This window comes from Exophiala spinifera (genome assembly GCF_000836115.1).
Source record: "Exophiala spinifera strain CBS 89968 unplaced genomic scaffold supercont1.3, whole genome shotgun sequence".
Classification (NCBI taxonomy): Eukaryota; Fungi; Ascomycota; class Eurotiomycetes; order Chaetothyriales; family Herpotrichiellaceae; genus Exophiala; species Exophiala spinifera.
The window spans coordinates 1,678,891-1,706,078 of NW_015622515.1; the positions used below are offsets into that span (position 1 = coordinate 1,678,891).

General features: G+C 52.1%; 10 protein-coding genes across 10 annotated transcripts; 6 read left to right on the forward strand and 4 right to left on the reverse strand.

Annotated features, from left to right (window-relative positions):
• Positions 1-536: 536 nt before the first annotated feature.
• Positions 537-3,223, forward strand: PV08_04350 (uncharacterized protein; the record flags this gene model as incomplete). The annotated part of the gene is made up of 2 exons (XM_016378698.1): positions 537-671; positions 725-3,223. 2 exons carry the CDS (start codon positions 537-539, stop codon positions 3,221-3,223), a joined length of 2,634 nt encoding a protein of 877 aa, XP_016237375.1.
• Positions 3,224-5,736: 2,513 nt separating this feature from the next.
• Positions 5,737-6,552, forward strand: PV08_04351 (uncharacterized protein; the record flags this gene model as incomplete). Its single annotated transcript, XM_016378699.1, has 1 exon — positions 5,737-6,552. One exon carries the CDS (start codon positions 5,737-5,739, stop codon positions 6,550-6,552), a length of 816 nt encoding a protein of 271 aa, XP_016237376.1.
• A 52-nt stretch (positions 6,553-6,604) lies between these two features.
• Positions 6,605-7,802, reverse strand: PV08_04352 (uncharacterized protein; the record flags this gene model as incomplete). The annotated part of the gene is made up of 2 exons (XM_016378700.1): positions 6,605-6,655; positions 6,714-7,802. The coding sequence occupies 2 exons, from the start codon at positions 7,800-7,802 to the stop codon at positions 6,605-6,607; spliced, it is 1,140 nt and encodes a 379-aa protein (XP_016237377.1).
• Positions 7,803-9,041: 1,239 nt separating this feature from the next.
• On the forward strand, positions 9,042-9,742 carry PV08_04353 (superoxide dismutase [Cu-Zn]; the record flags this gene model as incomplete). The annotated part of the gene is made up of 3 exons (XM_016378701.1): positions 9,042-9,231; positions 9,375-9,526; positions 9,623-9,742. The coding sequence occupies 3 exons, from the start codon at positions 9,042-9,044 to the stop codon at positions 9,740-9,742; spliced, it is 462 nt and encodes a 153-aa protein (XP_016237378.1).
• An 883-nt stretch (positions 9,743-10,625) lies between these two features.
• PV08_04354 (uncharacterized protein) lies at positions 10,626-12,463 on the reverse strand (the record flags this gene model as incomplete). Its single annotated transcript, XM_016378702.1, has 4 exons — positions 10,626-11,537; positions 11,589-11,969; positions 12,022-12,163; positions 12,219-12,463. The coding sequence occupies 4 exons, from the start codon at positions 12,461-12,463 to the stop codon at positions 10,626-10,628; spliced, it is 1,680 nt and encodes a 559-aa protein (XP_016237379.1).
• Positions 12,464-13,728: 1,265 nt separating this feature from the next.
• PV08_04355 (uncharacterized protein) lies at positions 13,729-15,537 on the reverse strand (the record flags this gene model as incomplete). The annotated part of the gene is made up of 1 exon (XM_016378703.1): positions 13,729-15,537. One exon carries the CDS (start codon positions 15,535-15,537, stop codon positions 13,729-13,731), a length of 1,809 nt encoding a protein of 602 aa, XP_016237380.1.
• A 459-nt stretch (positions 15,538-15,996) lies between these two features.
• Positions 15,997-17,290, forward strand: PV08_04356 (uncharacterized protein; the record flags this gene model as incomplete). Its single annotated transcript, XM_016378704.1, has 4 exons — positions 15,997-16,240; positions 16,297-16,429; positions 16,485-16,766; positions 16,819-17,290. 4 exons carry the CDS (start codon positions 15,997-15,999, stop codon positions 17,288-17,290), a joined length of 1,131 nt encoding a protein of 376 aa, XP_016237381.1.
• A 2,575-nt stretch (positions 17,291-19,865) lies between these two features.
• Positions 19,866-20,910, forward strand: PV08_04357 (uncharacterized protein; the record flags this gene model as incomplete). Its single annotated transcript, XM_016378705.1, has 2 exons — positions 19,866-20,773; positions 20,850-20,910. The coding sequence occupies 2 exons, from the start codon at positions 19,866-19,868 to the stop codon at positions 20,908-20,910; spliced, it is 969 nt and encodes a 322-aa protein (XP_016237382.1).
• A 536-nt stretch (positions 20,911-21,446) lies between these two features.
• On the forward strand, positions 21,447-22,418 carry PV08_04358 (uncharacterized protein; the record flags this gene model as incomplete). The annotated part of the gene is made up of 1 exon (XM_016378706.1): positions 21,447-22,418. The coding sequence occupies one exon, from the start codon at positions 21,447-21,449 to the stop codon at positions 22,416-22,418; it is 972 nt and encodes a 323-aa protein (XP_016237383.1).
• Positions 22,419-22,987: 569 nt separating this feature from the next.
• PV08_04359 (uncharacterized protein) lies at positions 22,988-26,565 on the reverse strand (the record flags this gene model as incomplete). Its single annotated transcript, XM_016378707.1, has 2 exons — positions 22,988-25,735; positions 25,843-26,565. The coding sequence occupies 2 exons, from the start codon at positions 26,563-26,565 to the stop codon at positions 22,988-22,990; spliced, it is 3,471 nt and encodes a 1,156-aa protein (XP_016237384.1).
• Positions 26,566-27,188: the final 623 nt, after the last annotated feature.

Consider the following 27,188-nt stretch of genomic DNA (forward strand, 5'->3'; position numbering starts at 1 on the left):
ATATTGCCCATAAATTGTGTCCTGACCTGACGCGTGTTGACGGTTCAATCCAAGACAAGTAGGACAGCTTCACCCAAGCCCGCTTTTGCTGAGACGGGATGGTCTTTCACTAATCCAGGTACATCTACACTACCGTAGGGAGCCATCGGGTACATATGCGGTCCCGTAGACATAGATGGACGAATGTCGACTGAGGTGCCTCAGTAACCCTCAGCCAAATGATCAGGTAATCCAGGTACATATACAGCACCGTAGAGAGTCATTGGGTACATATGCAGTACCGTAGATATAAGGTGCCTCAGTTGTTTTACCCCACACATTCGTCACTGTCCGTGTTTGTGGGTTAAAGAAAAGTGTCACGTTCTGGCCAGCATATTGTGTACTCGGTGCATCTTTAACTGCTCTACTCTCACTTCCTGTCACCGCGTCGATCTGGTTTGTCCTGGACTACATAGCGTTGCTATCTGTTTCCTTTTTGTCTAGCCACACGTCTCTGACTTGCGTCTCTCCTGGGTCCCGTCTTCACCGCTGCAAGCATGGCTCTTCTCCAAGCTAGAGTCAAGAGTGTCCTTTCGGGCGACACCTTGATAATCACCAACCAGAAAGGTGCTGAACGCACCCTTTCTCTAGCATACATTTCTGCTCCTCGTTTGAAGAGAGAAGGGGACGAAGTAAGCTCACCTGCACCCCCAGACCGCACCGCAAGCTAACTATTAACCTTCAGCCTTTTGCCTTTCAATCTCGCGAGTTCATTCGAGAACAGTGCCTCGGCAAGGTGATTCAATTCCAGGTCCTCTACGCCATTCCTACCACGAAAAGAGAGTACGGCCGAGTTAAACTTCCTACCGGGGCTGAGTTGCCCGACCTGATCGTGCAGGAAGGGTGGGCCAAAGTTCGAGAAGATGCAGGCAGAAAGGAGGACGACGAGGAAGCCCTTGCATACTTGGACAAGCTCCGAGCCCTTGAAGGCGAGGCAAAGTCGGAGGGCAAGGGCGTCTGGGGTAAGGGCGGTCACATTGAGACGTCCTCAGAGGTCGCCGACCCTAATGCTCTCGTCGAGCAGTACAAGGGCAAGAAGATTGATGCCATTATTGAGCGTGTCCTCACTGGAGATCGCTTGATTGCACGGATCATGCTCACTCCCACCAAGCACGTTCAGACCATGCTGGTCATGGCGGGGATAAGAGCTCCAGCCACCAAACGAACCTCCCCCGAAGGCAAAGACATCCCTGCAGAGCCGTACGGCACTGAAGCGCATACTTTTGTGGAGGAACGGTTACATCAACGGAAGTGTGCAGTTGAATTGCTCGGGGTGACACCACAGAACCAACTCATAGCAAACGTACTACACCCCAAAGGCAATATTGCGAAGTTCCTGCTTGAAGCTGGTTTGGCTCGATCGAATGACCAACATGTCACGCTGCTTGGGAACGAGATGTCACAATTCAGACAGGCTGAAAACGCCGCCAAGACTGCCAGAAAGGGTGTCTTTACTGGTGTCTCCTCCAAAGCTGCTGGTGTACAGGAGGCTGATTTTACCGTCTCGCGAGTCCTCAATGCCGAGACCGTCTTCATTAGAACCCGATCTGGCGAAGAGCGGAAAGTGACCCTTTCGAGCATACGCCAACCCAAGCCTTCCGATCCGAAGCAAGCTCCATTTGGCGCCGATGCAAAGGAATTCCTGAGAAAGCGTCTAATCGGCAAACACGTCAGAGTCAGCATCGACGGTAAGAGGCCTGCTTCCGAGGGGTTTGAGGAGCGTGAAGTAGCTACAGTTACCCTCAACGGGAAAAACATTGCCTTGGCTATGGTCGAAGCTGGATATGCTTCCGTCATCAGACATCGCCGCGACGACGACGACCGTTCCCCAGATTACGATGCGCTTCTCCTTGCAGAGGAAACTGCCCAAAAGGAAGAAAAGGGCATGTGGTCACCCAAAGCACCCGCAGCCAAGAAATACCAGGATTACTCCGAAAGTCTACAAAAGGCCAAGATGGAGGCCTCAGTCCTGCAAAGACAAAAGAAAGTTCCTGCCGTGGTCGATTTTGTGCGAGCTGGCTCAAGATTCGTCGTCCTTGTTCCGCGTGAAAACGCCAAGTTGACGTTTGTCCTGTCTGGAATCCGCACACCGAAACCTGCAAGACAACCAGGTGACGCTTCTGAACCATTCGGACAAGAGGCTCTGGATTTCGCCAGCAGGAGATGCATGCAGCGAGATGTTGAGATCGACGTTGAAACCACAGACAAAGTTGGCGGCTTCATCGGCACCATGTACGTCGGACGAGAAAACTTTGCCAAAGCCTTGGTCGAGGAAGGTCTAGCATCAGTGCACGCCTACTCTGCCGAACAAAGTGGACATGCCAATGAGCTCTTCGCGGCCGAAAAGAAAGCCAAAGAGGCACGAAAGGGTATGTGGCACGACTGGGACCCCAGCCAGGAGCAGGAAGAGGAAGAAGCAGCGCCTCTTCCCACGAACGGCACCAACGGAACCAATGGAGAATCGGTCGAGAGGAGAAAGGATTACCGGGATGTGATGGTGACACATGTCGACGAGGCCGGAAAACTCAAGATCCAACAGATCGGCTCTGGCACGAGCGGTCTGACCGAGCTCATGAACGCCTTCAAGTCGTTCCACCTCAACAAAGCGAACGATACCCCTCTGCCGGGCCCTCCCAAAGTTGGCGACCTGGTTGCAGCCAAATTCACGCTAGACAACGAATGGTACCGGGCTAAAGTGCGCAGAGTTGATCGCGAAGGCAAGAAGGTCGACGTGACGTATCTCGACTATGGCAATTCAGAAACAGTCCCGTGGAGTCGCCTGCGCCCATTGACGCAGCCGCAGTTCTCGACGCAGAAGCTGAAGCCGCAGGCCACGGACGCGGTGCTCTCGTTCCTGCAGCTTCCCACCTCTCCGCAATACCTCCGGGACACGGTCGACTTCATCATGGAACAGACCGATGGTCGCGAGCTGGTCGCGAACGTGGACTACGTCGCACCGGAGGGCACGCTGTATCTTACTTTGTTGGACCCCAAGATCTCGTCAAAGATCGACGAAAGCATCAACGCCGAAGTGGTCCGAGAGGGATTGGCCATGATCCCGACGAAACTAAAGGCCTGGGAACGACAGTCGGCGGACACATTGACGCAGCTACGAACCCTGCAGGATCAAGCCAAGGAAGCCCGCAGGGGCATGTGGGAGTATGGTGATTTGACCGAAGATTAGTTTAAAACGGAATCCTTGGGTCGGGGTCGGGGCCACCGGTTATCCCTTGTTTGGACAACTTACATTCCACACCGACAACCGACAACTAACGTGAGACGAATGAGGCTCATATTCCATTGTGACCTAATTCACTCAGTATGGGATGACCATGCCAGCTGGCGAAGGGGACAGATGAAACCGACAGAAAAACAGTCAGCAACAAGGATTAATCTTTGGACAGACAGTCTACGACCGAAAAAGGAGCATCGCTGAATGGACAGTCTACGACCAAAAAGACAGAGAGCATTTAACGACACGCAAAAAAGAATGAAACAAAAGGCATCTACATGTTTGGGCGTCGACCGAAAAAGAAAAAAGCGGCAAAACTCAACGAACCTTTTCCCAAGGCTCCGTGTTTGTTTGCAGATCAGCATAGCGTACGAGTACCTACCTACCAGATTGACGACGCTTGAAGTACAGTAAAAGTACAGTACATATCAATCTCAATCGTTATGACCTATCTTCCCTACTGGTACAGTAACTTTGGCATAGGGCTTGCTTTGCATTTCGTTGTTTGTCTTGGATCCTCGTGACCTCTACCTGTCTAACTAGCAGACGTAGAAGTTTCTCGCCCTGGAGACTTTTGCACTTCTTCGTTTCTGGTCTTGGTTGGTTTGGTCACGCATGTGGTTTCTACTTCACAAACTTCTCTCAGCTCTCTCATCTCAGCTCTGGTGCTATTCTTCGACGGCGGCGTTCTATTAGTGGTGGTGGCGGTGGTGACGGTGGTGACGGTGGTGGTGACTGACAAAGCTTGCTTTAGCATATTTCACAGACCCCCTGGACTCCTCCCTTCGTTCATGTCCACGGGTGCCCAAGCTGTCAGTGATCCCTTGGACTGCCTAGCGTATCGGGTCCTACAAAGTGCGGACAGACAAGATGAACAGGTGGCCGGCCCCAGCGTTCAACGTCGTACTTGATTCAGTGATCCGGTGACGACTCCAAGTTAGGTTCTATCGGCCGGCCGGCACTGATCCTACCACAGTGGTTCCTACCTAGATAGATCGCGAGGGGCCTCGTTTTTTTTTTTGGAGATCCCCGGGCCAGAGAACCATCCGTATCCTCCTGCTCGGTCTGTCCGCGGGTTCGATGGCTTGCCCATGTAACCGTAACTCTGTGTCACTCACTCACTCACTTACCTGAAATAGTTGTTCAACGGGTCTGGATCAATGAATGTCAACATGATGACAAGCTTGGAAGTTCTTTGTCCAACATCCGTATCCCTGGGGCCTATAGAGCTGCTCCAGTATCCACTGACAGAGAAACTCGGAACGGCGAATCCAGTTGGCGTAGTGTACTAGTCAGTCGGGTGCCCCCGTGCTTCTACTACAAGTGGGCAAAAGACACCCAGAGACTGAATCGAGTTACACACACCCACGTACGATGAAACGCCACAAAGGCATTCTTTTGCTGGTGGTCAATGCATGCCGAAAATAGCCGACGACCCGAACCCCAGGGCGCCGGAGACGTTGCAAACGGTACCAATGGATATCCACCCACCCACACAGGCACACGCCACCCAGTCTCACTTCGGGTGGTCGGTCTTCACTTGGACACTGACAGGCCGTGATACCTGCGTGCTGGACGCCCTGGGACCGAGAAAGACCACCCATAAACGCCGACAGCGCAGTTCTGAAGCCAGAAACAGAAGTACGATCGCCCATGTCACAAGGTTATGTTTGGCCAAATATTTCAGCCACGCAATATTTGGGGCTCACCTACTTGTAATATGCGGTTGGTCATACTTGGCTGGTGAAACCGTGAGCCCCATGGGAGACAGAAAATGGTGATCGACGCCATCTCCGTACTAACAAGAGTGGCGTCCGCCGCCGCTGCACCTGATATCCCTGGTCTCCAAGCACGCAGGTGAGCGCTCGGTATTCGTACAGCGTCGACGGGGTTATACAAGACTCTTTAGAGAATCTCCCTATTTTCACATCCGGTCAGCAGCTGGCTTCAACGAAGCGGTTCCCATCAGTTGAGACCGAAGTTCCGTCGTCTGATTCTTTAGGCACCACACGACCTCATGCAAAGAAATGAGGCGCCTTCGTGACACACACCACACATCGGCAGAAGCTCAATGTCATTCAAGAAGTGGAACAACGTGGCCAAGGTTCATTGCACCATGTATTGTCTCATCGCCCTTTGCCCTCAGTGGTATGTCCGCGGCATGCCAAGTCTTAGGCCACAGATGAAGTTCGGATTCGGCACAAGCATGAGCATAGCAGTAGAGCCCGGGCTGGATGGAAATGGAATGGGACTGAGACTGAGACTGGACGGGAGGAAGAGGATCAAAGTGGTGGGTGGCGTATATATATTCTCGCATGTGTCTGGAGACTCCCAACTCCCTGAAGTTGTGCTGTGTCTGTCGCCTGGACGAGGCTTCTTTCGAGCCTGAGGTTGACTCGTCGAACTTCTTCAAGCATCGTTCCGCTTAACACGTACCTTATTCACCGCTCTCGATAAAATAGACCATGGCTCGAGCTCTCCCGCCCACACCTAAGCCGCAGACCCCCATGGACTTCCCTGGACCACTTCAAGTTATCGCGGCAGGTCTCCCACGTTGCGCGACAAGCACGCTCAAAGAAGTTTTCGAGGATCACTTGTCCATTGGACCGACCATGCACATGAATAGGTGTCCTCCACAGCCGGCAACGATGAAACTTGTGCACGATGCTCTGCGCGAGCAAGACACAACGAAACGCCGCACCATACTGTACAAGCTATTCCAAGGATGTGCTGCGACCGCGGATTTTCCCGGTCACCTGTTCATCGAAGATCTGGTCGAGATGTACCCGGACGCCAAGGTGATCTTGAACGTGCGCAAGGGAGGCGCCACGGACTGGGGGTCGAGTATGAAGACGACCATCGCACCGTTCATGAGCTGGTCGTATCGTGTGGCGTGCTACTGGAGCGTACCGGACTGGTGGCATTATCAGACAGAGAGGGCATGGGAGGAAGACGTCCGAGAGCGCTTTGGTGTGGGACATTTCTGGGATAGCGCTGTTTATGATATGCACAATGAGTGGGTGAAGAGAATATGCCGTGAACACGGGAGAGAAGTGCTACTCTGGGAGCCGGGTATGGGATGGGAAGAGCTTTGCGGGTTCCTGGATAGAGAAGTACCGGTCGTGCCATTGCCGAGAAACAATGATAGAAAGAAGATGGAAGATGTCGTGAAGTGGAGGATCGCGCTCGGTTGGAAGCTATGGGCGAGGAAGGCTGCTATCACCGTTCTGGCAACTGTGTTTGGAAGCTGGGGATTGAAAAGAATATCGGGGCTTGTTTGATGGAAGAAGGTGTAGACCCGCACAGGGGTGATCGGATACCTGCATGAGCAAATCATGGACTCTGCTGAACCATCAATCCCGGTAGAAGAGCAGTGGCATACATCTGTGTGAATGTCAGAAACATCAGAAGAGACAAGAAATCGCCCAATGTGAGAACATACTACCGCAGTGATAGGCATAAGCTCAGTCAGGCGCTGTGATGTATCTGCGTCTGGAACGGGCACGAGTCCGAAGGCTTCCCAAGCCTGACAGATCCGGTCCGGCAACGTTCTCAGCTTAGACTCTGCACTGAATTTGTGGACTTTTGGGTCCTTCAGCTTATTGAGCAAGGGAAGTGCGGTGTGAACACCCAAAGCAGTGCCAAATTCACGAAAAGCAAGTCGAGATTTGAGAGGGTGATCAAAATAGCCAGCGTCGACGATCTCTGCCAGATTCTTCAGAGTTCGATACTGCAGCTGGGATGCCCAATCTTTGTCTGGGGGCCAAGCCGGCTCAGGAACTAGCCAGTGTGCTGTCCACAGTGTCACTCCGATATCGAGAGTATCGTGTGTTGAATAGTGCGGAGCTTTCTGGTCGACTATCTTCTTCAATGCAGAGATTTCCCCGTCAAGTACATGATGATCATCGCTGAGGCGCTGAAGGAGACTGTATGTAACGTAGCCGTCAATAGGGTCAAGGTTGCCTTCAGAATTAACAAGACGATACGACAGGTCCATGCTGACTTTCCAGAACATCCTTGGACGCTCTGCAGATGTGTTGGTCATGAAATGAGGGAGCACTGCTTTTGCCATGGATACTGCTTGGTCATTGTACCATTTGTTGCCTGTAACCAGTGTCATTCGATTGAGGGCAAACATCCACACGGTTAGGTAATGGAAGTACTGGCCGTCACCATCAGGGCCGCTCTCGTCGTGCTTGCCAATCCGAAGACCACCTCCCAAAGGATTGTCATCGGTGGCCCCAGGAAGTCTCTTAGTTCCATCCCGGGTATAGCCTAGAATATTGTGGACCGCCGTTACAAGATTCGTGGCTAATGTGAGATAGCGTTGCTCGCCTGTGGTTTTGTGCAAAGTCAGAAAATTGACAACAGCGAAGCCGTCGGTCCAGAGATATCGCCCTCGATGCCCTTCTGCAGCAGGTGGTGGTTCCCACCGAGTCAAGTTTGGATCGTTGGGTCCGGGGAAGGGGCCATAAATGGAGTCCATTGCCTGTATGAATTTAGTTAGTTTTATCGTGTCGGAGCTTGCCATGGTATGTCGAGAACTGATATAGCAGAGGCCGAGGAGAGCGAAAAGGTAATCCACCACGCAGACAAAGGTGGAGAGTCGAGATATCGAGGCTATGTATGGTTGATAAAGTCCCGCTCGATGTGAATGACTACAGTCGGGTACCATCAGGCTCATGAATCGCGCTATGGTCAGCGGAGCGAATGAAGTAAGTGACCTCAAGCTGTGAATTCAACAGACGGTCTTATATATACGAACCAGACCATCTGATGTCAATTGGATGCAGGGATGCGCAGGGGGTTGATTCCATTGGTCGAGAAACTCAGCCTGTCATCGAAGAGGTTTGAACGTTATTAAACCTACATACGTGAAACAATATTGAGCCGAGGTGTGCGTCTAAGACTCAGCCTGTGATACGGCCGCTGCTGGCCACAGATAGCTCGCTGCACCCGTCATCTTCCACGACTACTCGTACCTTACTCAGAACATCACACATCAAGGATCATTGGTCCAGAGTGAGGGCATGACGAGCACGGGTACCCCCTTCACCAAGGAATGTTCGAGTACTATGCAATATTGATGTCGCAAGAAAGTGATCGGAAATTGGAGAGCCTGAGAGTTGTCCCCAAGGAAGGAGTAACGGTGGTGTGTGTTGTCTGAGATCTGGGATATTCGTCGATACATTTTGTCTCAATCGTGGCCGTATGGCACCTATTGTGAAGCACAGTAGTCGGTACCCGGTACATCCTGACCACGAAGGATAAGGAAATTTAAATCCGGGACTCGGAAGGACTAAAGTCCGAGGCCTTGGCAGCCCCTCGTCGAGCCCCTCATTTGGTGCAGTCGGGAAAATGCGTGCTCGACGTCAACGGTACAAGCTCTAGTACTGTTACAAGGCCCAAGTTCCGTACTTCGGCGCAGTTCCATTGATTACGCCTTTTCTGATCAGTCTCCCTACTTCTTCCAGTAGATCTTCTCTCCCTCTTCCTCTTCTTCCTCTTTCTCCATCCATCCATCCATCACCATTCACCACTTACACATCTCGAATCTCAAAAACCCCCAAACAAAACCGTCAAAATGGTCAAAGCAGGTAAGCAAGCAAGCAAGCATCACCCCGCTTCCTACTGCGCACCTTGCTACTCGCAGGCTGTCTCTTAGGGCATGGAGCTCAGGAGCCTCCCATGCTGCACCCCCGTGTGTTTTGTCAGCACCCTCGTGTCTTTCCAGGCCCTCAAGAGACTAACGTGACCCGTGTCTTTCTCTATGTCTACAGTTGCCGTCCTCCGCGGAGACTCGAAGATCACTGGCACAGTGACTTTCGAGCAGACGTCCGAATCCGCTCCTACCACCATCACCTGGGACATCACCGGCCACGACGCCAATGCCGAGCGAGGCATGCACGTTCACCAGTTCGGTGACAACACCAACGGCTGCACCAGCGCTGGCCCTCACTGTACGTATAGCTCTGATCGCTGTTTATCCCGGCCCACACCATCATCGTCACCATCGGGTGTGATGTGGATCAAAGCGAAAATGATAATGAAAAGGAGAACCCGGGCGCTGACAACACACTCTTTCTTTTTCTCTTCACCACAGACAACCCATTCGGCAAGACCCACGGAGCCCCCGCAGACTCTGAACGCCACGTTGGTGACCTCGGCAACTTCAAGACCGACGCCCAAGGCAACGCCAAGGGCAGCGTGAGCGACAGCCTCGTCAAGCTGTTCGGCGAGCACAGTGTTCTGGGAGTACGTTTTTTTCTTCCTGCCGAACAAAGAGAGAGAGAGAGAGAGAGATAGAGAAAGATCAAGCGAGAAAACAGCTCTTACTGACGCGTTATACAGCGCACCATCGTCGTCCACGCCGGCACTGACGACCTCGGCAAGGGCGGGAACGAAGAGAGCAAGAAGACTGGCAACGCCGGTCCCCGACCTGCCTGCGGTGTCATTGGCATTGCCGCATAGACTACCGTATCAACCTTTTTTTTTTTTGGAAATCTGATGAAAATCTGATGAAACAAAACAGAATCCAAGAAAAAAAAAGATCGAATGCAGATGGTTTCGAGACAATGAAGCCGAAGAAAAACCTAGGCAGATCTTTTCTTTTGGACGCGGACCTTCGAGCGCTACGAGATTAGATTTGTATACGCCGGGGAAAAGCCAACTGGATTTGTTCGATTTGATACGACCCTTGAAAAGCCCTCGCTGGACGGGCAGGCAATCTTTTCAATGAGGATGAAGACGGAGTGATGAATAACCACCCAAGTCTGTTGTAGCTAGCCAGCTGGTCATCATTGTCGTGGGCCACGTAGCAAAAAAGTCACCCGCCCTGACGCATGCACTCACATACAATACATCGAAAAAAAGTTCATCCTGCACCATCAGTATCAAGTCATCTGGTCTTATCCGTACTACATGCACAAAACACAGGAAAGTAAAGGCATCATCCAAAAGGTATAATAATGTTCCTTGTTTGGCCCTATACACACGACACAACGCAAATCTAGCGCCATTCAATCTCATGCTATGCAAACCGCAGATCCCTTTCTGCTGGCCTCAAGGGTTTCTCCCGAGGACTTTCGTTTGATCAACACAAAAAGCCTGCGCAGACAAAGCCTACAAGTCAATAACGAGCAAATCGCTGCTCTCTAGACAATGAATTCGAATAGTCAACAGACAACCATTCTCCCACCACCGCCAAGCACTCATTTCAGACGCCGACATTGAAGCAACAAGCCCCTTTATCCTCCACGGACAAGGTGACGCGGAAACATCGCAAGAGGACTCTCAGTGGCCAGGAGAGAGCTGGCCACGACCGAACGCCCATACGAGAAAATCCCCCTTAGGCCTACACCTCCGCAGCCGTGACAAATCTTTCCATCGGGGGCCGCTCGATTTCCTTCTCCTTTTCGTCTCCGCGGTGGCCGTTCTGGTCGGTCAAGGCCAGCCTCTCGGCTTCGATAGTTAAACCCTTGGCTGGATCGCTTGCAACAATCACTTCGCCATGCCCTGTGTTGTCGCCTTTTGTTGCAACTCCGTTTGCTGTCGCTGGAATGATTGAGACTGACTCGCCGCTCAGCTTGTCTGCGATGGCTTGAGTCATTGCCGCGGCGTGCGCGGGTACAGGTCCAGGCTGAGGCTGTGATGGCGAGCTTTCTGGCGTACCGTTCGTCGTGGGCTGTTCTGCAGGCTGTCCTGTAGTCGATGGTTGTTCCGGTTCTTTGGTCTCTGTTTTGCTCTCGATCAGAGCGGCCGCGGTAGTACCACCTGTCGCCGCGGCAGCTTCGGCTTCAGCTTCACGATGAGGTTCGGCAGTACCATTCGTTCCACTTTTGGCAGTGAGCGTTGATACATGCGATAGACCTTTGCCAGCGTGGACAGGAAGCTCTGTGTAGTCTGCAGCATAAGCAACAGGCCGCTTCTTCTCGACTTCTTCGTCCGGAGTTCGTAATTTGCCATGTTCAGAGCCGACAACCACCCGCTTCCCGTCAAGCCATTGACATGGGCCTCTAACCCAGCCTTTATTTCCATCCTTCTCTAAAGCAGCACGCGTTTCATCGTCGAGATGTGGGAGCTGGCCCCATTCCCAGTCCAGGTCACCGCCATAGCGTTTCGGGAAGTCCTTGGTCTCCATGAATTTCGAAAGAGTTGGCTTTATGTCGTTCTTGCCGAGGATGAAGATCTTGGACACGGTTACCGGATCGAACCATCGTTTGACCCAACCCCATACGGTAGGGAAGAACGAAGGAGCGCCGATGATCTGATCCTATCAGTTCCAAACCATGAATGTTTCAGGCAACAGGGTACTCACAAATATCCTGTCCAGCGTCTCGGGGTAGTGTGCGGTGGCCAGTATACTGGCGTCCTGCATATGGTTCTTTAAGTTCCAAAACTGAGTCAGTCCGACGCCAGAGATATCGACAATATTTGTGGAATTCGTCACGGGAACTTCGGGATTCGGCCGTTCGAGCGTACAAACCAGAGGGAGGACAAAGTTGAGTAGATTTTGGTATAGGGCGAACAGAGGGATCAATTTGGCTGGGGTGGGGAGGTTCTTGTGGTAGGGAAGACTGTCTTTGTATGTTTGCGACTCTTTCTGATATTTGGACACATTCTTGCCGTCGAGTCCCTTGATCACGTAGACGTAGATCGGAATTCCTCGCTTGTCTCGATGGCCGGTCCATTGGGGATACTGCCGGCATGTTAGTTGGCCAAGTATGCGTGCAGCGAACCGAGAATCTCACCATCAGACGCGCCTTTTCGTAGGTTTCAACATCGAAGTGGTTGTAAAGCTCATCCACCCGCTGATCCTTTAGCCATTTCTCTGTGTCTGTGAACTGGCCAATTGCCCCCTTCACATCGAACTTGCGAGCTCGCAGATATCGGCTGCATAACACGTCAGCGCATGCAAGGGACGTTCCAAGAGATCATGCAGACATACAGAAGCGTCGCATCATCGTGGGAGGGTTTGCCATTGACCCCGTCAGGCGTCCACCACCCTCCCACTTGCAGTTCTTTCTTGAATTCTACAAGTCTTTCTTCTTGGGCGGCAGTGAGGTGATTGAGGGTGCCGGTGAGAGGATCGGTGGTGGTTGTTCTCGTCACGGTCGACTGGGCCTGAGTAGAGTGATCAGAACGATGAGACTGATGCGATTGGCCGGTGAGGGTTCGATAGAGTTGGCTCATTTCGTGGGCGTGTGCTGAGGAGCGCTGGCACGCTGCAGTGTAGACTCCCACACTCAGACGATAAAGGCAGTTCGGTCGCACAGTTAGAGATGAGGTTGTCAAAGGAGGGTGGCGAGCACAGCGTCTCTAGGAGGCAGGAAGAATAATAAGAAGGAAACTGGACTCCCGATTGAGAGATTTCGGGTCGCGGTCTAATGATGCAAGTCAAATTGTCTGTAGGACTCTACAACGAATACGAGTCTGTGCTAGGAGGGCCCCCGACGAGGAAGACCATGTCCACAAGGTCGAAGACGCCGTCACCAAGCAAGCCCTGTGGTACTTTTTTTGACTCAGGAGGAGGCCCAAACCGCACGTCTAAGTCCGTAAGCCTGACCCGGGGCCCAGAGTCGGCCAGCCCGGGAGGAGAGGCACCACCATTGAGAACTGACATGCACTGGGGAGCCAATAGAGGGCGGAATGAAGCTGTTGCTGATATCATCCTCAGTGATCAATGCACAAAACGAACGGATCGCGTCGCGACATTCGTACCCGAGACGCCGCCTGGGACGGAGAGACGACACAAACTTCCCGCCGCCCGGTCAATGGGAACACAAGGCTTTTGCTGAGTGTGCATAAATCTCCCGCACAGTCGGCATTGCCTGTTTAATAATTATTATGTTTCGACATTGAACCATTTATTTGGTACGCCATCACGAACTCAATAGGAAATCCCTCCAAACAAGCTCAAATTTCGGCCTCATGTCATAACCCTTTATCGACATTCGTTACCGGTTAGTGATCAAACTACTCGGAATCGTACGGTACCCCCTACACCGTCTCTCATCTGACTGGTGCTGCTGGGTCGACCCCGGTCAGCTGAAGTAACCTTTCCAGTAGTCTCATGTAAGCATGCGATGCGTTCTTTTCTGGGTGCCCCGTCTCCGACTTCGACCGCTTTGAAATTTATCTCAGGTTCCAGTACAGAGTGTCAGGGTAGAGTGCCGATAGGAATTTCCCGAACGTCAGGAATTTCCCAACCAGCAGAGGGTCCGCCTACTTCTGTTCGTGAACCGAACTTCCGCTCTTTGCTCCATTTAGGTTGCAGGCGCGTCTGATGAAACAGCATGCTCGATGACCTTGGAGCATCCCATGGAGCGTTGTTCAGGACAAGCAATGCATTGACGTCCGCTTGGCTCACGCATCCTTTTTTGACTCGCAACTAACGAGTGGATGGATCGGACCAATCTAGATTGCAAACCAGCGGACTGGCCGCGTGTGCCGTGCCATCAGCAGTTCTCTGCCCAATTTTCACTGACCCATTTGGCAATTAGGGTTGTCATGTTCTCATCCGGCATGTACTTATCCACGTCGTCATCTGTATAGTCAAGGCCCAAGAACTTCAAGCCCAGCAAAATCCACGGCTGGACGAACTCATTGAACACCACATCGACTGTAGCCTCCTCTTGGTTATCTTCCGGAAGGCCGACAGTTGACTGAATGCAGTTGGGCACTCGATAGAAGGATATGGGAGTATGCACTGTGTCGTCACCATCGGTGCCAGCATCATCAACCGTCGTGTAACCCGGCGTCAATGCATCGTTGGCGGCGAGAGAAAATTGTTGCATGTCCTGGTGGGAGGGCAATGATTCCTCGACAACAACATCTTGGAGAATCCCCATCTGGTCCACTGGTGCTAGCTTTGACATGGCCAACGTTGGATCTGCATTCTCGAAGATCTGACCCGCTCGATTGAGGAGATATATGAGTTTCTTCGCCCGCTTGTAAGGGACGTCCTTGAGGTAGTGGAAGCCACTGGTGAAAGGGCATACAATCAACGTCGAGTCTTTGGTAAATGCTCCCTTGAAGATGTCGAATCGAATCGCCCCAGTATTGGAAATAATCAATCGTGCCCGATCGTTCCGTTGGGGGTCATTGACTACCTCTGGGAAAACCTGCTCTTCTAGCCAGCTGAAGATGCTGTTGTTGCTTGGGTACGGGGCTCGACTCATCCACAAGTCAAGCGAGGAGCAACCGAATGTCTGGTCGAGATCAAGAGCCTGCCGCGCTTGGTGGATGGCCTCTGTGATGTTTCTACCGCGGTCCGAGTGGAAGGTCGAAGAGTTATGGCCAGAATGATGATATAATGAATATAAGTTATTGTCAATGTAGCGCCTGAAGAATGTCGGGGATGTTCCTTGGCTCGTATTGGTCGACAAGCCACTGATAGACTGGAAACCGATGGTCTCCATAAAGCGTCCACTGGCCAAGGCATGCGCTTTCGTGTCAAAGATGCGATAGTCTCTAATGTGGAAATGACCTCCAAAGAACTGGATGGGAGTATCCAATTGCACAGATCGAATGGCCCGGAAGATCAGGTCGAACTCTTCAGAGCGGATGGCGGAATGTCCAACAACCACAAAGAGATCGATTTCTCGGTCACAGATCGCGTCCTGAAACCACGGTTCTTGAATGGCCTTTTCGACTCTTTGCACAATGGTATTGTTATAGTTACGGTCAAAGTTGAACAGAAAGCCAAACGCCATGATGCGAACCCCCTGCTTTTTTGTGGTAAACTTCTTGTACCTGGGCGCCAGGGGGACCACCTCACCGGTGTCTGGGTCGTGTATATCGAGGTTGGAAGCAAGGTAGCTGCCGGGGTAGGCAGGGGCAGTAATCAAATATTCGTTCTCAGACGAGTTCTGTTTGTACAGCTCATGGTTGCCGGAACACAGAACGTCCATATGCTGCTTTCGAAAGATATCGAACGTGAACAGCCCTTTAGGCTCTGATGCATCATACAAGCCGTTTCCCTCGATGCGGTCACCGGTGTCGACTATCAGGAGATCTTTCCCTTCTGCTTCTAGTTTCTCTCTCAGCCTGCCAGCAAAGTCCACATAATCGCCCCAGTCCGCACTGAACGATGGCTCAAGAAGATGTCCCGCATGCCAGCCGTGAGTATCGGTCGTGTGGAGGAAGTTGATCTGTCCGAATTCGAGGTCACGGAGAGGAGCTGCAAGAGCTTCGGGCGCACCTGGCTGTACGGCGCAGGCCTGCAATGCCAGCAGTAACAAGGCCAAACACGTCTTCAACGCCATTATGGGCTATCGAAAGCAAGACATGTTCAGGATGTGAAGCCTGAAACGACGGAGAGTGGTTCTTCTCTCGCGCTTAAGGTCCTCTCTTCTGAACAGGGAGGGCCACCCAATGACCACACGCTGCACGGAGACCAAACAGAGGCGTCGGCGGTGGTTGGGTTCTGATAAGTACCTACGAGTACATAGAGGCTCGCTATCCGTACCCGTATTCGTATTCGTATATAGTGCCAAGCTTGCCTTAGGTAAGCTCACCGTTCTCTGGCTTTTGGCGTGGCTTCGGCGGAAATTTGGGCTGGTGTCCGGCGATCCACTGAATCGAGCTGCGCCCGGAGTTCAAACGAAGCTCCCCAATGCAAAAGATTCCCGTCCAACATTTCTTGACAGTTGTCCGCGATATCATCTTCCCCGACGGCGAGCATTAGAAGGTCATTTCAGTTCTCATCTCCTTCTGCTCTTTCAATGGCTGCCTCGAGACTCCTCAGACCGGCCTCAAGGCTGTTGTCCCAACGGACTGCTCTGCCCTCATCCATCCGTCCTGCTTTCAGACACGCCGCTCCCCTCTCGCTCCCAACGATACGGGGGTATGCCTCAGAGTCGAATCAGACGTTCACTGTCCGAGACGCACTCAATGAAGCTCTCGCAGAAGAGCTGGAATTGGATGACAAAGTCTTCGTTATGGGCGAAGAAGTCGCCCAATACAATGGTCGGTATATTTTTGAAGACAGAACAATCTAGCAGCGGCTAATACCAAACTCACAGGTGCCTACAAGGTGACCAAGGGACTTTTGGATAGATTTGGACCGAAGAGAGTGATTGACACGCCCATCACCGAGTCAGGATTCTGTGGTTTGGCCGTTGGCGCAGCTCTGGCCGGCCTTCACCCTGTCTGCGAGTACGTCCAATATTGTCGTGCTTCAACTCGTCACGCAAAAACTGACCATGCGCAGGTTCATGACGTTCAACTTCGCCATGCAAGCTATCGACCAGATCATCAACTCCGCAGCTAAGACCCATTATATGTCGGGCGGTATTCAACCCTGCCCTATTGTTTTCCGTGGTCCCAATGGATTTGCCGCTGGTGTAGCTGCCCAGCATTCACAAGATTACTCTGCTTGGTATGGGAGCATTCCAGGCCTCAAGGTGGTAGCACCTTGGTCTGCGGAGGATGCAAAGGGCTTGTTGAAGGCGGCCATCAGAGACCCCAATCCGGTTGTTGTTCTCGAGAACGAGTATGTGCACCACAATATACATGAATAGCGCAGCGGTTTCTGACTGGAGCAGACTTCTCTACGGACAGGCATTCCCTATGAGCGCCGAAGCACAGAAGAACGATTTCGTCCTCCCCTTCGGTAAAGCTAAGATCGAACGCCCAGGCAAAGATCTGACTATTGTCACCCTCTCGCGCTGCGTCGGACAGTCATTGGAGGCGGCAGATGTGCTCAAGAAGAAGTATGGTGTGGAAGCAGAAGTCATCAACCTACGCTCGATAAAACCCATGGACGTTGAAGCAATCATCAAGTCGGTCAAGAAAACTGGTGCCTTGATGGCAGTCGAATCTGGTTTCCCGGCCTTTGGTGTTGGTGCCGAAATCCTTGCGTTGGCTGTCGAGTATGGTTTCGACTATCTCCAAGCGCCCCCTGTCCGTGTGACGGGTGCTGAAGTCCCGACGCCGTATGCACAAAAACTCGAGGAGCTGAGCTTCCCTCAGGTTGACACCATCACCAGCTACGCCGCCAAGCTCCTGAGGGTGTAAAAGACCAAGATCTCCGGGCTTCAAAAGCAGCATTCTGGATGTGTTATTAGCGAACGCGTTTTCAAACCTGGTGGGGGATCTGGGTCTGGCCTAGTTTGGGTTGCTGTCGAGTGACGGCCACATAGTGGCCGGCCATTGTTATAATTTCAGCTTTAACTAGTCCCATGTATTGCATGAACAGGTGGCATGGCACGAACAAGACTTCTGGCGCATATTGCTTTCTCGTATACATTGAGGCTACCAAGAAACCCCACCGCAAACTCCTTGCACGACACCACCAGTGATTTGGAGCTCGCTTGCAAGTGCGGCTTCACAATGGCAGCTCAGTATTCGGTGCCACTGATCCGAACTCACTAATGGTATGCCACATCTGGTACTGGTCGACCGCTTCTCGTATTTATGGTTGCACAATATGAAGGTATTTTCACAACCCCGTAACATCCGGTGCCCCTGGTCGGAAGTGATACGAGGCCAGCATACCAGATGACTCGGCCAATGTAAATGGCAGTCATTGAGCCTCGAATCTGTCAAGCACATGGGGATTTTATGCTCCCGGGGCTGGTAGGTGGAAATAGACAGCATTGGGCGCCTGCCACACCAGGCCTAGACCTTCTTCAACCCTACCACAGGCTCAGGTAGTCAGTCGATCTTCTCTCGCATCGACGCTGTCACTGGTAAAATTAGCATCCGAGTCGTCGTCATCTCACGCTGCTCGGGTTTTGCGTCTCCTCTGCGCGGACGATCTACTCACCATCTGGCTACCGCTACCGATGGGCAGTTCGTTTACTCAGAGGGCAAGTCCACTCACCATTTGCTTCACACCCTCTCTTCTCATCTCGGATCCGGGTAGGTCTGACAGCCGTGAAACAAGAGTAGGTGCGTCCAACGAAGCTCATTGCCGGTTTCAGCCTGTCCTTCCATGTACCGCATGGAGTGAATAGCAATCGCGGGGTTGACGTCGACCAGATTGTATTCTGTTCCGTACGTGTGGTCCCGGCATCATGGTGTGCAGATACAAGCTTCAAGGATCTAGAACCTGGTCGAACGCTTTTACCGGTTCCGCCATATCTTGCATCAAAGCGACACCTTGTTCGGATGGCATCCTATTCAATCCAGCCTGGAAACCACTGCGAAAATGCAATTCGGCATCGAGCATGACCAGGCCCTGTCTTTTGAACTCGGACGGTCGCGGCTCTGGATCGAGAAATAACGGTTATGGTGGAAGTCGCCCTCGTCCGGTCATGGTAAATCCAGAGTCAAGGCTTCAATTATGGTCCTAAATGAGATGAAAGCCATTTCGTGCCAACACACACGTGGACTTCCCAATACGGCTGGCTTGAAGAGGTCTGGACGACGAGGCTATCTGGTGCCTCGCTTAAGCCCAGAACGTCGTTCCCAGAGAGTACCACTGCATATGATTCCCCAGCCACATCCAGCTTGACCGGCCCGCTATTTTTTGAGATCTCAATCAGCTTTCCAGCCCAGTGGATGGGCGCTACCCACTACATACGTGTGTACACAATGTCCGGGTTGTGGCATGATACGGCATGTGCAGCATCTCTTTTAGTGGTGCTTCTGCCCTCGGCGATATCGTGATACAAACACCTCTTCCAAGCTACTTGGTCGTCCAGTGTTGACTCGTGTTACACCCACTGTTGCCATGTGGCTGCAACTTATTTATCGCAAAGAACTGGTCGATGTTTGGGGATGGTACCAGACGCCCATGTGGGCAAACACTTCTCACCGATCTGGGCGAGCATATCCGAAGACCCTTGTGAGGTCGAAACAAGCCGCCACTCCGTCTCCCCTGCCCTCCCTGGCTCGTTTCAATGTTACTAACACGAGGGCCCGATCCCGTCAAGTAGTCCGATTCGAAGCGCCGAAACATGGTCACCCATAGCACCACAAAGGAGGCCGTCGATCGGCATAACTGCGTGTAGTCACAAAATTCTATTGTAGGATAAGGTACTCCGTACCATGCCCTCGATTGGGATAAACGAGTATCCCATCCCTTTTATACCACAACAGTCCCCACTTGTTCAGACCCGTCATACAATTACTGTTTCGATGCCTCTGAACATGACACAGCCAAAAGGAACAAGATATATTGCATCAAGTTGGGCCACACACATATCGCAACGAGTCTGTGTTTTCAATATTTGCTCTATTGGCGGCCTCCTGGGTGATATGACTGAGATCAGATGCATATGGGTTCGTCAAGTGTGGTAGGTGTTTCGCTCGGCACATATCCACAGTACCGATTGACCATTGGTAGAAAGGAAATCATGCTACTTTCTATCATCTCTTCGACCTTCCTCTCGAGGTCCGCAGACAGATCTATTTTCTGATGCTGAACTTCAGACCCTGCGATCATTTGAGCCTAATGTGCGTTTGCAAGCAGATTTACTGCGAAGCCAGGGAGTCTTTCTTCCACCGGCCTTTGGTTTGTCCTTCACAAGATCACCTCGTCACCTTTGTCCAGAACAGGCCGAAGAAGGTACTAGAAGACATCACGCACTTACAGTTAAGGTTGGAGGAGATTGAGGCTAATGCGATGCAACCATACCTTGCAATGATGGCGATAAGCGCTGCCATGCCTCCAGGTCAGCATCCATACCTCGTTGAAATCAATCGAGTTACAAGCGCCCTGTCAGAACTCAGCGGTATAACTCGTCTTGCTCTGCTCGGGCCAAGGGATGCAAGCAAGAATACGCCAGCAACCGTGGTAAGCACTAGTGTACTCGAGTGGGTTGTAGACCACTACCACCATCTCCGAGACTTGAGGCTCGAGATTGAGTCCTGTCGGTTGGACAGCCTGAGAAGTTTGACAGCATTGCGGGCGCTTCGGCTCTCGGGTTATTCGGAGACGAGCCCTCTCAAAACTGCAGATGTCTTGAGCAGGCTTGGATCCTTGGAGGATCTGTACATCAGTGGCCCGTCACGAGAAGTGCAAATACAACAGAAGCATGGCACTCCGTCGCGGATTGTTCAGTCGGTGTCGAACTCCACCTTTGAACAAGTCAAGCCCCTGAAGCGTCTGAGTATCAAAGAGGTTGTGAATCCACGCGGTGAAGGCAGTGGCCTCCTGACATTCAAGACCGTCAAGGCTCTTTACGAGATACACCGGGACAGCCTTCAGGTGCTCCACATTTCAGCAAGTGAGACGCCTTCCGGGTCTTTTGTTGCATATCTGTCGGCCTTCTTGATCGCCGCTTCAGAATTGCATGAGTTATACTTGACGTGGCCAGGAATGGACGACGACTTTGTGGATAACTTTCCAAACCCGGTCCGGCGGCTGAAGTTGGCCGTGTCCTCACCCGCGCAGGCGCAGGCCATTGTGTATCGATTGGCCGCCGTGAGGTATCGCTTGAGGTTTCTCCAACAAATCCGATTTAGCGTAATCAACGCACCAACGACGGTAATGGAATTGGATCACAAGCAACAATGCTCGAGTTTCGGTCTGCCGATTCCACACTTAGCAGTGTAAGCCTGATTCTCCTTCCGTGACGACGTCCAGATCCGGCACTGATGGCACAGTTGCTTACTGACATGCCTGTAGTCACATCAATTCACCATGGCCTACCAGCTGGGAAATATGGCAGCCTCTACCACAGGACTGACTCTAATATGTAGAGCAACATCTGTCGGGTGGACTTCGAAGAGTGCTGTTGTCGATGATCAATGGCCCGGGGATGTTGTTAGTTGTAAGGTTCAGCCTTGACTGTCTTTAGTCTGTCCCTAGTAGTGTTTAGAAGAGCCCCTGATTACCAGGTCTTACATAATATCTGACAAAGCGTCGCAAGGCTGCACGTGAGTGTAATCAACCGACTGCGATTGGCTGCTGCTCCGTCTGTACTTTTGGATTGCAGTGAGTGACACCTGCAAACATTCGTTCAGAGTACAATTGACTATTGCACATCGAGTCCTCGCCGGGGGTCGAAGCTCTACTAATTCTCTATCCGTGTCACTTGGTCTTCGACGATGCCATCATAACCTTACTTGGACCCTTTCCGGCCTCGTGTTGCGAGTTGTGAACACGAGAAACTCCCAACTGCGGATCCTCAGAGACACCCATTCCAGCACGCACACACACACACAGAGAGAGAGAGAGTGAGAGTGCAGCAGCAGCAGCACCACCACCACCACCACCACCACCATGGCCTCCGACCTCCCTCCTCTTACGACAAGCGACACACGAGCGTCCTCTATTTCAGCGATTCCAATGCACGAAGTCGAGCCCTCCCCCGTCGACGTCGACGACGATGACCCGAACGCTCTTCTCCCGGCCCCGGCGACCGCGCCATCTTCGTCGTCGTCTTCGAAACTCTGGTCTTTCTCGTCGACGACGAATTTCCTAGGTCTTACACCGTCTCGAATGCTGCACATACTCAGCGCGACGCAAAAATACTCGACGCTGCCCCCAACGATCTACCTGGCAATGCACTACGCCAACACCGCTCTGATCCCGCTGGCCACGCGGTCGGCGATCCAAAGCGACCGCTACCTCCTCCTGACGCGACCGTACTACCAGTCCTTTCCCTTGGAGCCACTGCTGATCTTCGCGCCCATCATCACGCACGTGCTGTCCGGCGTCGCCCTGCGGCTCTACCGCCGGCGCCTGACGGCGAAACGGCACGGGGCCGAAACGCACGCGCAGCGCAAGACGATCCGGTACGCCCCGCTCAGCACGACGTCGGCGGCAGGGTACGCGCTGTACCCGATGTTCGTGGCGCACGTGGCCATGCAGCGCGTGGTCCCCAACAAGGTCGAGGGGAGCAGCGCGGGCGTCGGGTTGCGCTTCTTCGCCCACGGCGTCGCGCAAGACCCGTGGTTCGCAAACACCTTCTACGCCGTCTTTGTCGCCGTCGCCAGCTGGCACTTTGTCACCGGCGCCGCCAAGTACCTTCGCCTCTCGCGCGAGTACGTCACCGAGGGCGGCGAGAGTGGCGCCGTGCGCAGGAAGTGGAGGACGAGGATCGTCAATGGCGTCGCGGCCGCCGTGGCTTCTCTGTGGATCGCGGGCGGCTTGGGCGTCGTTGGAAGAGCGGGCCCCGGCGTCGGTTGGGAAGCGAAGAACTGGGATCGCATTTATGCTGCTGTGCCGTTGTTGGGGAGGTTGTTTCGATAGATAAAGTTGAAACGAAAAGGCTCATGTCCAGGGAAACGAAAATACTTCCCTGCTTGTCACTATCTGGTAGGCAGGTGGGTTCTGGGGAACTACCTCGGTACGTACGGAGGCATGTCGTATATATATATAATCCATCTACAAGAATCAAGTCGTCAAGTCGTCAAGAGAGTGCGGAGTATTGTGTACAATGCAACGATACAGTGTGTACCTTTGCACCACCATGACCGGTGTGTTCAATGTGGTTGCGTGGGTGCGTGTTTACTACTGATACAGATATTATACAGCATGAGCATGGGCATGAAATGGCATGATGTAACTCTTAAAACCCGCCAAAGTTCCACCGTTTGCCATCGTTGGACAGACATGAACAGGAATTGTACGACTATTGATTGCCCCATCGGTTTCTCGTTTGCGGTCTGTTGTCTGTCGTTGTCGGTGGGAGGGGCGTCGGGACGTCGATCGACCGAAACCAATCACTCAAGCAATGGTCGATGTTGTTCCCGAGAAGCCGACGGCACATGAGATTCCTAACCTTTGTTCTGTCGGTGTTTGATGCATCCATTCGGCATTTAGCGCGACATGTCACTATCATCACCACCACGGCCATCATCCTCGTCTTCCTGGTCGTCTTCTTCTTCTTCTTCTTCCTCCTCTTTCCTTTCCTCCGCCCTAAGCTCCACGTCCTCACCGACATATGGAGCCAATAAAAATCTGTTGGATACAGATTCCATGTCCTCAGCACGTTCCTCAGCAAGCATCAGCGCCTGTTCTGCACGAGCCGCTTCTTCTGCCTCTATGTCTGCTCGACGCTCTGCTCTATACGCTTGCCAAAAGTCATTGTCTGAACGGAGCATTTCAGTAATCGCTTTGACGATTGTACAAGTGGTCGCGCTGGAATCAAAGTGTGCTTTGACGTTCTTCGCCGCAGCCTCAAACCCAGCCTCGTCATTGGGCAAGATCCGAGTCCACGTCCAGTTGAGGAACCGGTCAAGCATCTTTCTAGCCTCCATAACGATTCGTGCACTTTGAGCTGCAAATACGTCGTCAACGCCATCAACTCGAGTCTCAATCCTCAACCAGTCATTGAATTTGATGGTCTGAGGCGATTCCAGTCTCGCGCTGCGGCTGAAAAGAGTCAGCATCAGTGGTGTGACCATGGAATTGTTCTCGAGCCACACTGCTCCGTCGCTCACGTCGTCGTTGCTGCTCTTCCATGCATACGCAATTAGACGACCGTCAGTTCTATACTTGCGCCTGGTCCGACGGACTGACCTGGTCTTTTCGTGAAGGATGCTGGCTCTGGAAGGGTAGCCGTTGTTCTGGATATCCAAAGTCCATTTCTTGACGGTGGCATCCCAAGCGGCCAATTCCGCAGTGACAGTGTTCACTGCGAGAGCTTTCACAAGGACCATATTGTCAGAGTTATAGTTGAGGAATTTTGGAATGGCTTCGAAAATCGTCTGGCCCTCTGCTGGTGGATCAACCATGCCATATTTAGCCAACGTCTGATGGACGGCTTGACTTGTCAGCATCATTTCTGCATAGGCACTGTGCTTGATGCATCGTTCTTCGCTAAGCTGACTCATGAGAAGTTCGTCGCCGGCTTGGGAAGCGGCATGATACTGTCGAAAAGCGTCGATGAGAATAGAGAGGTCACTTTCTGAATCACGGTCGAAGTGACGCTTGGACTCTCGTACTTGACCGATGCTGAGTTCAGCGTTGTGGATCAGAGGGTTGTTGAAATCGTGGCAAGCGAGAATGACCATAGGTTCAAGGCAACCGAAAACAGTCCCAAGCAAGACTCCCTTTGCAGATGCGGCGTGTACGTTCATGTCTGCAAGGAATGCACCAACCCGAGTTATATTGCCATCACTGTCGAGTGCACTCAGACTCTGCAAGTCTCTATACGCCGAGTCAATAGCATCTTCACTCGGTGGATCGATCATGCCTCGCAAGAATTCTCTGGGGCTGGAAGAGTCGCCGGCATCGCCGTGGTTTGGATGTGCAGCCAAAAGCAGAACAACATCAGCAAGATTAGATACAGTTATCTTGGGACGCGCCATCGGCCTGAACGTGCGACAACGTTCCTCTGTGAAAAGTGCATAATAGTTTCCCGGTGAAACCCGCCCTGCCCGTCCACGGCGCTGGATCATGCTCGTCTTGCTAATCCATTCGTAAGGTAGGCTTCGCTTGAAAGTCAGTGGATCGTAGATGCTATTCCTCATCTTTCCAGCATCCACGACGTAGACCACTTCGGGCAACGTGATTGAAGTCTCGGCAATGTTCGTCGCCAGCACAATCCTTCGGCAACCGATGGGAACTCTTGTGAAGACATTGTCATTTGTATCTCGGAATGCCGAGTGTAGCTTGAAGATTCTAAATCTCCTCTCATCTTCGAAGTCAATACCCATAGGTTTCATATCTCTTAGAAGGTCATAAATGGTGTCGATGTCTAGCTTGCCAGGTAAAAAGACTAGCACATCGCCTTCAGGCTTCGTCGACGCTAGATGTGCGATCACCGCCGTTACCAAGCCTAGGTAGTGGCTACTGGGTGTAGATACGGATGAAGTTGTGCTGGCATCAAAGGCTGTCACAGAGCAAGTCTCGCCGACGTTTGCATCTTCAGAGTTGGCTTCCTGCCCAGTTCCTTGGTGCAAGGCTCCATAAATTAATTCGTTCTTGATGTAATCAGCACTAGATTTGGCGGTCTTCCCCTGGAGCAGAGCTTGCATCGTAGGATGCAGATCCTTGCCCACAGCGAGCTCATTCAAAATTTCTGGCAGATAAAGGGTATTGACAGGATGGCCACTGCCCCCAACCTCGAAAGAGCAGGCCGTCAGGGTGCCTGGTTCGGATGAACGGACGAAATAGTTCAAGAAAGAGCTTGGATCAATCGTGGCACTCATGAGAATGATCTTTGGATAATCAAGTCCGCACTCCTTGAGAGTTTGGATATGTCTTCGTATGAGAGACAAGACCAAATCAAGCTGGGCATCACGCTCATGGACTTCGTCAAGTATGATATGGGAATACCGTTGTAGGAATGGCCAGCCCCGGGTCAACAAGCGATGTAGGAGGATCCCCGTAGTACACAATGTGATGGACCCGCGCTCGTTGGGAAGTTTAAGCTCGTTGCGAATCTGGTAGCCAACTGACTGGCCAAGGGCTTCGTCTCGCTCGTAAGCAATGCGACGGGCGGTAGAAGTGGCTGCGATTCGTCGTGGTTCGGCACAGAGAATGGTCGTGTCCGGACCTTGATTTCTAAGGATAGCATTTTCAAGAATTATCTGAGGCACTTGAGTTGTTTTGCCAGAGCCCTAAATTTCATCAGCAAGACGTATTGGTATGAAGTGCAGCGGAGTACGTAGGTAGCTAGCTGCTGCCTTGGAATCGACTGCGTCTTCATTTGGGAGGACAAAATTACCGTTTTGGCCAAAACGACTGTTACATCGGAGCAATTGATGGTGTTGATGAGGGACTTCTCGCCCACGATCTGATCATGCGCAGCGATGGGAAGCTTTGCTCTTCTAGCGGCCATCTCCTTCATATGAGGCAGCGATGTTTTTTGCAAGAAGGCCAATCGCATTCGAATAGCAGGTGCTAATTCTCTGCGCCGGCCCTTTCCAGATCGGGGCTGTCCTTCTGGAGGAGCCCGATCGTACGGATCAAGAACAAGTTCATCTTCCGGCAGACCAAGCCCTCGTGCTAGTTTTAATGTCTCTATGGATGATTGAAGGTTTACTGGAGGCAATTTCAAGTTGAAAAGTCTTGACTCCTGTACGGTATATGTTTGTCCGAGAGCGGCCTTCGTCAGGCCATTATTTTCCGCACCATCTGGTTGTTGTTGTTGTTGTTCGAACGGGAGGCTTTCCTCTTGTTCCGTCCATGCTTCCGGTGTTTCATTTCTGAGTCCTGTCTTTGGGTGGTCTAATGGATTCCAATGAATGCCATCATCACTGGGAGGGGGGCTTGATTGGAGTGCTTCTGTATGCAAGCAGCGGACAGAGAGGATGGACGGCTCAAGGGTTCGAAGTGTTGCTAGCCGTAGCCGTGCAAACGGTTTCAGGGAAGACAAAGAAGGATAACTGCCTGGGCTACGTGCATTCTGCAACTTCTGCAGGGACCACAGGGTTGTCAGTAAATGCATTGAACCGCATATTCTCGCATTGGGCTGATGGACCAACCTGCACCACTTTCCACGGACGCATATCGATTTTCTGAACAACCCATCTTTGCGACATATATTTCCAGCTCAGAAACAGGTCAGCTGGATAGCCCTATCTCTCGTCGAGGTCGCTGGATGGTATCCGTATCATCTTCGCAAATTGGACGAGGTCTTGTTCCTTGCTACTCGAGCCTTGTCTTCCCCAGAGAAAAAAGATTGACCAATGGTGCACGTCGAGACAAGGTGGATCACGTGATCATCAATCCCCTCTTTATTGACTTACCTAAGCAGGAATCCTCCACCAGGTGTGACACCCTGATCTTACATACAGTACATAATGGTATTCGTTGTTGTATACGAGTGCCGAGGTCAGCGGGTGCAAGGTTTTGCATCCAGACTCAGTGTCCATGACTCGGTCAGAGCTGTTCTGTCCCCCTTTTGATTCAAGATAACTGATCCTCGGCTAGTGAGTAAGTTCCACGTGCATTGGTGTAGCTACATTATCCTAGTCGTCCATGTCCCGCTCCATAAGCATATCCTCGGGATGAAGCCGGAACTGGTCCAACTCCGCAACATACATGACATGGCGGGACGAAGTCAGGCTG